Here is a 12,130-nt window from a genome sequence, read left to right as displayed (position 1 = left end):
AAGGTCCTGAGTTCAAATCCCAGCAACCACATGGTGGCTCACAACCACCCGTGATGAGATCTGACACCTTCTTCTGGTGTATCTGAAGACAGCTACAGTGTACTTATGTAAAATGATAAATAAATCTTTGGGCCAGAGTGAGCAGGGACTGAGAGCGGGCTCGACTGGAACAAGCAGGGTTGACTGGAGTGAGCAGAGGTCCTAAAATTCAATTCCGAACAACCACATGAAGGCTCACAACCATCTGTACAGCTACAGAGTACTCATATACATAAAATAAATAGATAAATCTTTAAAAAAAAAAAAAAAGAAAGAAAGAAACTTGTTGTGGGAGCTGGAGAGACAGCTCAGTGGTTAAGAACACTGACTTCCAGAGGTCCCGAGTTCAATTCCAAGCAACCACATGGTGGCTCACACCATCTGTAATGGAATCTGATGCCCTTATATGCATAAAATAAATAAATTAATCTTTAAAAAAAAAAGAAAAAAAAAGAATCTTGTTGTAATGTTGCAGTAATTATTTTGAAAATTGTTGAAAATAAACCCAGAGTAATAGTTTTTCTTTTCTTTGCTTTTTAACCAGTGAATGAGAACTGGCTTTGTGCGTTTTAGAGTTCTGAACACCAGGCCATGCCTTCAACTTTAACTTAGGCTTATGGTGACAATCTCACAGGGCTCTCTTCACTGTGTGTTTCCAACTAGAAGGGTTATAGTGGCAGGAGGGTGGCAGCTGCCTGAATTGAGATCCTTGTTGCATTCTGAGCTGTCTCTATTAGTTGGGCAAGTTATTTAACTTCAGCCCTCAGTTTCTTTATCTATAAAATGGGATGATGGCATCAACTGTTCAGAATTACATTAAAAATTAAGTGAGGGCTGGAGAGATGGCTCAGCAGGTAAAGGTGTCTTGCCAAATCTAACATCTTGAATTCTATCCCTGAGATCCACATTGATAGAAGGAGACTCCCATAGGTTGTCCTCGAACCTCCATACATGTGATGGGGCAGTCATTTCTGTCCCTCCTCCATAAGTAGTGTTAGCAGCCTGCTAACATCTACAAAGTGATCTAACTGAAAAAAAAAACAAACACATGCTACCCCCTCTTCTTACACTTAAGGCCAAAGGGCTTCTTATCCCTCCCTGGGTGGTTTTTCTCCTGTTCCACATCATACCTGTATTCTCATACCAAGGGTCTCTTCCACTGCCTGCAGTGGCCATCGGGAGTTCCAGACCTTCACTCAGGACGATGTAGGTAGCAGGTCTTTGTCTCCACCCTCCACCCTCAGAAGACAGGAGCTAGACTCTCCATATGCCTGGTTCTGCTGCTGCCAGTTACGCACTCTCATTAATGTAAGTGGCTCCTCTTACTTCCTGCCTGCTGAGCTCGCCCCACCTGGCCATTGCCTCTGCTGACTGAATCAGGATCACTTACATGCGGTTTCCAGTGTTCAGTGAGGCAAAGGACACGTAACATCACTAACACCATTCTATTCTTATCTCCAAATCTTAACAGTCTCTGCCCTAAACTCCAGATCACATTCATGCTCACACCTGAGCACATGGTCGTGTGAAACGCGCTGGGCCACTGGCAGACAATGTTGCGGGAGTGATCCCATAGCAGACATCTCAGAAAACCACGTTGCAGTGCGAAAACATGTGGTCCGGGGAGGAGGTGCCGTCTTTCTTGAGAAGGTTTGAAATCGCAAGCCATCTACAAGCTTTGGGCATCACCACTGTTTAACGGGAGACAATATTCCTACCTCTCTTTTGGACAAAACTGCACTGGAGAACAGAGCTTTGTGGTCACACCTTAAGATATGCTGACCAGTATTCAAAGTTGTATTCTCCAGTGGGCCAGGGGCCCATCAAGGACCTGGTTACAAAGGACCCTTATTTGGCCCTGGGCCCCTGCTGTGGGGGTAGTCAAGGGCTCCCAACTGTTACTACACAGAGTGAGGCAAGAGCAGGCAGGCATAATTTCATGGGGGGCACATTAATTCTAGCATGGGGTGAGTTTCTGAAGGAGAACACCCCTTTAGGATCTCTTTCGAACTATGTTTCCAATTCTTGTTTAAAACAAATCTAGCTGGGCACAGTGGCAAGTGCTTGTAGCTCTCACAACTTGGGAGGCAGAGGAAGAAAGATTGGTTCAGGGCCAGCCTGGGGAACTTAGACCAACACAATAACACTAGCAGCAGCAGCAGCAGCAGCAATCAAACAGTAATTCAGTGGTAGAATACTTGTCTAGCACGTGAGGCCGAGTTTAATCCTTTGCATCACAAACAACAACAACAACACACACACACACACTTTTTTTTTTCAGGTTTTCTGAGACAGGGTTTCTCTGTGTAGCCCTGGCTGTCCTGGAACTCACTCTGTAGACCAGGCTGGCCTTGAACTCAGAAATCCGCCTGCCTCTGCCTCCCAAGGGCTGGGATTAAAGGTGTGCACCACCACCGCCTGGCCACACACACACACACACACACACACACAATTCATGTCAAATTTTACTCAAATATCATTTCCATGTATTGTTCAAGTTAGAATTTCTCCTCATCTCCCCTCAACTGCAAATCTGTATCCTTATAACCTGCCAGGTTACCATACAGGAAGACCAGACTTAGTTCACCAGCTCCGTGAGGAAATCTCTAGGACTAAATACAAAGTATCTTAGGCCAGGCCTTACCTTGATCCGATGACGTCAAAAAGATGCTGCCAGCGGTCGTTGATCTTGCTGAGCTTCTCCTCCATCTCAGTCGCCTTGGCCTTGCTGCTGGCCTGGATCAACTGGTCACCCATCTGCTTCAGCTGCAGCTTGTTCTCTGTGAACAAGCTGATTTCTTCCATACAGTCCTGACAGGGACCAGAGCACAAGGCCGGAGCCATTACCTCCAGGCTGATCCCTCTCCGGCCCAGGGCACCGTTCTCTCTTAACACACCTTTTGTTTGTTTTTATTTTATCAGACAGGTCTCACGCCGTAGTCTAGGCTGAAACTAAACTCCAGGCAAGCAGTTCTACCATGTTGCCTACATTAGCTTATTTATTTATTTTATTTTATGTACATTGTTTTTTTGTTTTGTTTTGTTTTTTGTTTGTTTTTTTTTTTTTGCATATGTGTCTGTGTGAGGGTGTCAGCTCCCCTAGAACAGGAGTTACAGACAGTTGTGAGCTGCCATGTGGGTCCTGGGAATTCAACCTGGGCCCTCTGGAAGAAGAGCCAGTGCTCTTAACCACTGAGCCATCTTTCCAGCCCTGGCTACATTAGTTTTAATTGGAAAACAAAACAAAACAAAACAAAACAAAAACCCTACACTTGACAACAGTTCTTCAAGGAATACCAGCTGGGTGACTACGAAGTGCTTAAAACAGTAATGAATGACTTTCTCTGACTCTGTACCTAGGCCTGCAGCTCAGGATCCTCCTGTCTCAGCCTCCTGAGTGCTGGGGTAGGCATGTGTTCACATTCTTGGCTGTAGGTATGTTCTTTGTCTTTATCCTTGCGGGGTCGAGGAGCCAAGGACTGAACTCGAGGCTCCGTGCATGCAAGGCGAGACCTCTACCACTTGGGCTATATCCTAGGCCCTCAGGTTCTTTCTTAATGAAAGGCCCTTCGGTTTTGTATCACAAATGTGGAGCTGAGGCTAGACAGATTTGACTGAGTCAGCCTGAGGTCAGTTTCCCCAGGGTTTATTAATGGAGAGGTGTGACCTCTTCCATGAGCCTCATTGCTGCAGGCGACCTCTTTGGCTTAGGTTCTACTAAACACTCACTAGATCCCATCGCTGGCGAGTCTTCCCAGCTGAGGGGAGGCAGCCCACCTCAGCACTGCATATGACAGGCTCTCGCTTTCTATTTCTCCCATCCCCTCCTTCAGAAAAATCAAAAATAGTCCCTTGGAATGGAAACGCTGGTTACACCTTAGGTCCTGAAGCCCTGTGGAAGCCCATAGCCATATTCCATTGCATCCAAGGGGCACCCCCCCCCCCCCCCCCCCCCCCCCCCCCCCCCCCCACTCACTTTCTGTAACTTTTCAATCATTTCTTCAATGCTGACATCTGCTGTCTGTAGAACTTTGTTTTCCATCTGGACCAGCCAAGCACACAGTTCTTTATTTTTCTCATTGAACACGATCCATGAATTGAGTCTGTCTTCAATCTCCTGCTTGCGGATAGCCACCTAGGTATGACATGCATTGGGCAGCTGAGGATAGCAGGGAAGGAAAATCCCTTGGCTCTCAAAACCCATGAGCACGCCCCCCCCCACCTCATCCACCTCTCACACGCACAAAGGAACACAAGGCCATTCACTTTTGCCAGTGTCTCTGCAACCAGTTTCCTTTTCTTAAAACCTCAAACTTAGCATTAACAAAAGTTTTTCCACCCATGATGACCGCCATAAAAACTAACAAAAGACAAAATGAGGGTGCTTTGTGCTGCCATGGAGCCTAAGCCAGAAAGGTTAAGGTGAATACAGAATCAATCAAGGCTCTGCTTTGGTTTTTGTTTTCCTTGTACTTTCAATATTTACATGACTGCTCTTTCGAGATAACTTCTAACTTTTGTGGCCCAAAGCTTTTCCCTTTCGGAAATTCAAGTCTTTATATCCAGAAGGCAGTGTCCTGCTTACTTATTTTGAAGATTAATTTATTTAAATCCAGATCACAAGATTAAAAAACAAAAAAACAAAAACCACCCAGTTATCATTAGCAATGCAAATTAACTGGAAACCTTAAAAGTAATAAAAAGTTTTTTTTTTGAGTATTCAAACAAAACAAAACAAACAAAAATACCAAATCCCCAAACAATTCATTTAATTTACCTTGTCTTTACACACTGTAGTTTTTGTCTGGAAACCATGAATATGTCACCAAAAATTGGTCTGGAGCAAGCAGGCTGACCCCAAATGCCCAGTGTTCTATTATGCTAAAATCAGGCAAGGGGTGTCCCTTCTTAGAAGGCTAACACTTAGCAATTAAATTTACATCTAGATAATTCAAACCAGCCTTTCTAAATGTACATCTATTCTCAGTTTCTGAAAAAAATCATTGAAATCTTAAATGGGGTAGTGTAAAAGGGGGTAGCTAAGAGTTCTTCAGTAGTTTTAGCACCCCATTTTATAGAAACAGACAAGACGGCTGCACTCTCCTGAGATTTTTTTTTTCTAGCTATGTACAAAAGAACTTCTGCTCTTCCCAGAGTGAGGTCAAGATACCAAATGCTCCACTGTCCCCGCCCAGCCAAATGCATTTAAAAGGCCCGAAATCTATCCTAAGAAAAACAAGCATTTTGCTCCCATTCCTCCAGAAATCTGTTTATTTTAGCTTTTAAAACTCCTGGCATTATGTGCCAGGATTGAGTCCACAATGGTGACAATCCGGACCATCTGGGGGCTCTCTTTGAGTCCTCCCAAACTCTAAAGACTTCTCACAGATCCCGAGTGGAGTGTTCTCACTTACAGGAAACAGAAATTAGAACAATTTAAAAGACACTTAGAGTACATTGTAATTACTAAGAATCAAGGTTTTGTAAACTATACTATTTACTTCAAAATGTAATGAAAGGTGTCTTTAGAACCCAGGAATTTACAAATGTCAAAATTCATTGATACAAAAAAAATTAATCAGATTAAGGAATTAACTTTTCCTGAGAATTATATATCCTTAAAACAAGGGTCTTTAAGATTAACTGAACCCTTTAATTCCACCTTTATATCCTGTCATAGACTTGAACTGTGCAATACGCTAAAGAGAATTCCATTCTTATCCAGTACAAGTGATCTGCTAAGGTCATTAGGCCGGAATCACTTCAGAGTGTAAAAGGCTCTTAAGACTAAATATCTGAATGCGGCGGAAGCCCGGTTCTCAGATAACTGCTTCCATGCCTGTGGGCATCAAGGCTCTGGTGTTTGGCCAAGGAGAGATACATAGGAGGGTCAGAGATATCTCTCCTAATAAGCAGATTGGTACTTTTCTCTAAGCAAGCCACGGAGTGGCTCACAAGCACGACCCTTGCTTCCATCCCGGCTTAAGGTGATCTTAAACAAAACAAAACCAACCAACCAACCAGACCAAACTAACTCGGTGGAAGTGTTGTGCAAAGTTGCACAGTGAACTCTTGTTAAAACAAAGAGGTCAATCTGTTAAAACGGGTTGCTGCCCCCTAAAGGAACCAGCAGAGGCACAAGGATCCCAGAGCAGAGGCACTGGGAGCCCAGAGCCTAAGGGCCCCAGCTTCAGCGAAGTCAGGATCCTTTCCTTTGGCCTTGGTAGGGTTCAAACCACCCTCCACAGCCCCGTAGGCAGCTGACTGACTTACTCTCAGGCAGAGGTCCTCCCATTGTCTGTGCAAAAGCTCGATCTGCTCCTTCAGAACTGTCACGTCCTCCGCCAGGATGTGCTGGCTCAAGTCGGCCTTCATAGTTTGAAGTTCTTTCAAGCTGTGTGTCCAGTTAGCCAGAGAGTTCTCTACTTCCTGCATTTAAATTCAAGGAGAAAGGGGAAAATGCCTTCAACTCCAGCTGCTGTTGTTTCCAAACCTGTAGGCTAATCCTTTGATTAGACTCTGGGGGAGGGGAGCCTGGGAAGGGGAGGGACCTTCGGAATGAGAAACAGCCGCTCCCGCGCCCTGCCTGGCTGCCTCCAGTCACCTTTCTCTCAAGGGGACCGACAGTCTTTGCTCCCTTCCAGCTCATTCCCTCAGGTAGCTGGAGTTTAATAAAGTCATTCTGTTGGAAAACCATCCCCCTTTGCCATTCTTTAGAGGGCACAGCGTACGAAATGTAAGAAAAGCAAAATTTCCACACATTTCTGGATTAAGACCCAGAAAGTATGTTAAGAAGTCATATAAAATGTGATCTCTCACTTTCAAAATGCCTGGGTATGCCACTACTCCTGTGGCTGGCCATCATAAAGTGACAAGTTCTGTTTGGAAGGAGCTATTTTTGATTTTCTAAATAACTGAATATAATGATCGGGAAATTGCTTGCTGGTAACTGGCAGCGATTAAATTAGCAGATAGCTTCCTATATTTATCATTCATTCATTAATTCATTCATTCATGTGTAGAAGATCAAACCGAGGGCCTCACATTAGCAAGGCAGAGACTACACTACTGAGCTAAACTCATCAGCTTTGATGGGTTTTTAAAATGAAGTAGCTTTCAGATGCAATGAAATGTAGCAATTAATAAAAACAATCCTTTTCACTGCAGAGGGAAGTGTAAGGGACCAGCCCAGACACCCCAGAATCTATGAGGCTTTAGCTGTGTTTAGGGTTCCTTATGTATGGCTCATTTTCCAGGCCTCTGTTCTGGCCCTTCAGATGAGTTCTGAAAGAAGCTATTGTATTATTTACATCAGAGATCAGTCCGAAGAGAGTCTACAGTAACTAGGCACTAATTCCCATTGATAGTTTTTCAGTGTTCTAAAAGCTAGAGTGGTATGATTTCTTAACCTGCTAAATTCTCTATGTTTCTCATAAAATGGTCCAGAGGAAACTTTCAAAGTTTGCATAAAAATGGCCAGGCACAGTGATACACACCTTTAATCCCAAGCACTCAACCATGGAGCTATATCCCCAGCCTGGGAACTCTGCTTTATAGTCTCACAACCCACACACATGCATACAATGTAGCTATGTGCTTAGCATGCATCTCTCCAACAGACTGTACTGACAGAATGGCAGGGACCAGAACAACACTGCTTCTGAAATACACCCTTTTCTTCTCAATTTGCTTTGTATTTCATCATGGCACCCGCCACACGCCTGGTACATCCTGAATCATTAGATTTCAAAATGTATGAATGAAAGGAAAGCAGTTTGCTTAGTTTGTACCAGTAATTTTTTTTTTTTGGTCGTTGTCTATCTGTTTGGTTTTGGTTTTGCAGTAATGGGGATTGACTGAACTCAGGGCTTCATGCAAGTTGGGAAATGACAAGGTCTTACTGTGCAGTACCTCCCTATTTCGCTTAGGCTGGGTTCCAACTTGTAGTCCTGCCTCAGCTTCCTAAGCTGGGGTTAGAGGTTTTCTACAACCACACAGGGCTAAGAGCTTTAAAATGTTCTTAAGTGTTAAGAGAAGGACAAACAAGGGAATCAAATAATATATAGGGAGGTCTAGTATGTGAGCTAATTACAGCCAATGATCACTTCTGTAGGAACATTCCAGAAACTATGCCTCAGATCTGGGAGTGTATTTCAGCAGTGGAGTACTTGCCTAGCACACAACGGGCTCTGGGTTCCTTCCCTTGGAAAAAACCATCCATCCACCCAACCAAAGAATGCTACTACCTTTAAGTTAAAATGCCCCAGATTTGCTAGAAAATGACGGCAAAAGAGAATAAGTCAGCCAGATAAGTTTCCTTTATCTTTAGTCTGATAAATGGTCTGCACTGCAAAATTACCTGTAAAATTCCAGTTACCCATATAGAGCATGATATAAAACTTCAAGTTGTTTATATATAGCAGCATATTACCAGGCTTTAGCTGTATTTCCTACAGCAACAGGGCAGCATAAACCTTGTCTATTAGTATTAGTCTAATACTATAGTATTAGTATAGTATAGTGAGACTGTCCAGTCCCGGTTTTCTGCTCTACCATTTGAACTAAAGGGGATGGGTAGTTGCTCGGTAAATGCTTGCTGTGCAAGAGTGAGGATCTGAGTTGGATCCTCAACCCCCATGTGAAAAAGCCAGGCATGGTGGGCGCATGCCTCCCAGCACCAGAGAGATGAAGATCCCTGGGCCTGCTAGCCAGCAAGCCTAGTTAAATCAGTGAACTCCAGGATCAGTGAGAGATCCTGTCTCAAGCAAATAAAGTGGAGAACAGTTGAAGATGACACTGGACACTGACCTCTGGTATCCACATGCACATGTATGTCAGGGCATGCACACACACAAGGAGATATATATATATACACACACACACACACACATATATATATACATGTACAGAAAGGGAATAAAAGATGAATACATATATGCATGTGCTTTTACATGCACAGAATATCTTATCCTGGGAAGAATATTCAACAAATTACCCACATCAATTATGGTAAGTAATGAATAGGAGAAAAATTCTAATATACATCTTAGGAACATTCTGAATTTAGAACCATGTGACTATATTATTTGAAATTTATTTTAAAATTAGAACTTTTCCAATGCATTAATCTTTCAACAAATGTCAGATGTCTACTGTAGCAATTTTCATAATGGAATATAGAGCAGTGGTTCTCAACATTCCTAATGCTGTGACCCTTTAATACAGCTCTTCATGCTATAGTAACCCCCAACATAAAACTATTACCATTGCTATTTCATAACTATAATTTTGCTACTTTTATGAGTTGTGATGTAAATTTCTGTGTTTTTCTTTTTTCTTTTTTCTTTTTTTTTTTTTTAGATTTATTTATTTATTATATGTAAGTACACTGTAGCTGTCTTCAGATGCACCAGAAGAGGGCGTCAGAACTCATTACGGGTGGTTGTGAGCCACCATGTGGTTGCTGGGATTTGAACTCATGACCTTCTGAAGAGCAGTTGGTGCTCTTACCCGCTGAGCCATCTCACCAGCCCCTTCTGTGTTTTTCAATGGTCTTAGGCAACACCTCTGAAAAGGTCAGTCAACCCCCAAAGAGGTCACAACCCACAGATTTAGAACCACTGATATAGATAGAGTCTATGTTAGCCAGGAATCTATGAAAGCTTTGTATTTAGAGACATTACATGGCAGGCTAACCATACCTCATTCAAAATGCTTAGAACTAGAAATGCTTCATATTTCAGAGTTTTGGGGAGTTTTTGAAATAGGAATGCTCAACTTGTGTGTTTATGGTGAGAGTGTGTATGCATGTGTACGGTGTGTATGTGTACATGGATGTGTGGTATATGTGGTGTGTGTGTAGTGTATGGTATGTATGTTGTGTGTGTTTGTGTGTATGGTTGTGTGTGGTATGTGTGTATGTGGTATGTGTGTTGTATGTATACTGTGTATGTGGCATGTGTCTATCATGTGTCTGTGTGCTGTTACTCTCACATGAACTTGGCTATAATGGGATGTAACTTTATGAGGAAAGGAGGCTGGGACTGGTTGGCCGGGTCACAGACACTCTGGGACAGTAGCCACAGTCCTAGATAGGCTTCCAGTTACGTGGGTTTTGCTTTGGAATCTGGTCACTGGTTGGATGAATTTGTGGATCTCTGTCATGATTGTTTCCACTGATAAGTGGGGCTGAGCTCATAAAAGCTGCAGACTCTGCTGGAAGCCGAGGGCCGTGACACTTGGAGAGATACGAGGTCCTTAAAGGTTTGCATTTTAGTCAGCACAGGCTTCTGGACTTTATGGAAGAAAACGCCAGCATTTCAATGGAGAATAACATTAGATTCTCTCATTTTGTTACTGGCATCTTGATCTAAACTTGATGTAGCCAGTCTGGCCTTGAACTCTGTATGCAGCTGACGTTGGCTTTAACCCCTGATCTTTCTGCCTCACCTCCCATGGCTGTGATGCCTGCTAACAACAGTTTGATATTAAGCCAATGAAGAAGAGAAGAAAACTGAGGAACAAATCTTGTTTCTATGTTAATTTGATATCTGGCATCTATTAAGCAGGCTCCAAGAAGCTACATAGTTATCTACCGGAATAACATTTTAAAATGAGGTTTCACTTAAAAACATATGCAAACATCAATTCTGGAACAAATTAAGATGTGGATTTAAAAAGCAGTGCTTATAAACACTAAACATCTAAAGATGTAGAAACATCTAGGAGAAGATATAAAAGTATAATCTATGAGTTATAGATAGAGACTTTCTATAGAAAAAGAGGGCACAGTTATATAGAAAAATATTCACATATTCACCTATAATAAAGCCACACAAAAATCACTGGGCAATGATGACAAATACTTGTCAATATCAGTTCTAGAGGTAGAGACAGGAAGATTAAGATTTTGATAATACTAGTCAAGGTTACATAGCAAAACTCTGTCTCAAATACAGGTACATGCACATGTGCATGCACACACACACACACACACACAAATCAAAACAAAACCATAAACCAAAAACCCAAAACAAAAAATCTACAAATCTATTGTTCACCCAGTGATATTAAAAAAAAAGAATGAAAAGAAAGGAAAGAAAAGAAGAATAAACTGTCTGATTGAAGACATTCATAAGGGGGCTAGAGAGATGGCTCAGCAGTTAAGAACACTGAAAGCTCTTCCAGAGGTCCTTAGTTCAATTCCCAGCAACCACATGGTGGCTCACAACCTGGAATTGATGCCCTCTTCTGGTACTCATATATATAAAACAAATAAATCTTTTTAAAAAAGACATGCATATGTACTTAAAAGAGATAGCATATTAAGAATAAATAATCAACTTGTTCTAATGGAGGCCACAAAATCCAAACACAAAAGTTGGGGGAAAATAGCAACAGGCAGTCCCCAAGAGGGCTGACTTGATGGGACAACAGACAGACTACAGACACTACCTTACAGTCCAGACTAACAAAGGTATCAATTACTGCAGAAGGAAGTACCGACTGTATGTATATGGTGCATATTAACGGCAGTGGGAAGGAAGCAGAATTTTACGGGAAACATGGTAGCCCATGCTATACAGAATGGGGCTGCTTTAAGGAGTTTAGGACCAGGAGGCTGAGATTCTATTCTTCCACTGAGAACAACATAACTATGTATCAAAATAATACATAGACATATGAGGTGGTGGACAGCAGGGTCAGGGCTGTGGAGACCAAGAGGGACAAGTACACAGGGAATTTGAAACGTTCATTTCTCTACCTGGATGATAACTATGATAACCATTTACCATGTTTTTGTTTCCTAAAAACAAAAGGAGGAGCTCAGTAGAGCCTTCTTTGTACAGGCTACGGAGCACTCTGCCACTGAGGTATAGCCTTAGCCCTCTGTCATGTTGTTAATTTTCATTAACTAGTTAATTCTGAGAGGGTCTCGCCTAGCCTAGGCTGGCCTAGAACTTGCTATGTCGTCAAGGGTGACTCTGACCTTCTGGTCTTCTTGCCTCTGCCTCCCCAGTGCTAGTGTTCATTACAGGGATGTCCCTCAATGCCCAGCTTTTACGCTATTTGTTATGCTTTTAAAGTACAG

General features: G+C 42.5%; 1 protein-coding gene across 6 annotated transcripts in view; it reads right to left on the bottom strand.

Moving 5' to 3' along the window:
* Syne2 (spectrin repeat containing nuclear envelope protein 2) overlaps nucleotides 1–12,130 on the bottom strand; it is a 396,202-nt gene that overhangs the window by 35,072 nt on the left and 349,000 nt on the right. For all 6 annotated transcript variants that reach the window (XM_031355750.1, XM_031355751.1, XM_031355749.1 and 3 more), the window contains 3 exons: nucleotides 6,313–6,468; nucleotides 4,016–4,174; nucleotides 2,684–2,850 (listed from right to left, as the gene is read on the bottom strand). In XM_031355750.1, coding sequence (XP_031211610.1) covers nucleotides 2,684–2,850; nucleotides 4,016–4,174; nucleotides 6,313–6,468 — 482 coding nt within the window. The remainder of the gene's footprint in view (nucleotides 1–2,683; nucleotides 2,851–4,015; nucleotides 4,175–6,312; nucleotides 6,469–12,130) is intronic.

The sequence above is a fragment of the Mastomys coucha genome, unplaced genomic scaffold (genome assembly GCF_008632895.1).
Source record: "Mastomys coucha isolate ucsf_1 unplaced genomic scaffold, UCSF_Mcou_1 pScaffold6, whole genome shotgun sequence".
Lineage (NCBI taxonomy): Eukaryota > Metazoa > Chordata > Mammalia > Rodentia > Muridae > Mastomys > Mastomys coucha.
Note: the sequence above shows the minus strand (reverse complement) of the source record. Positions and strands in the feature narration are given on the sequence as shown.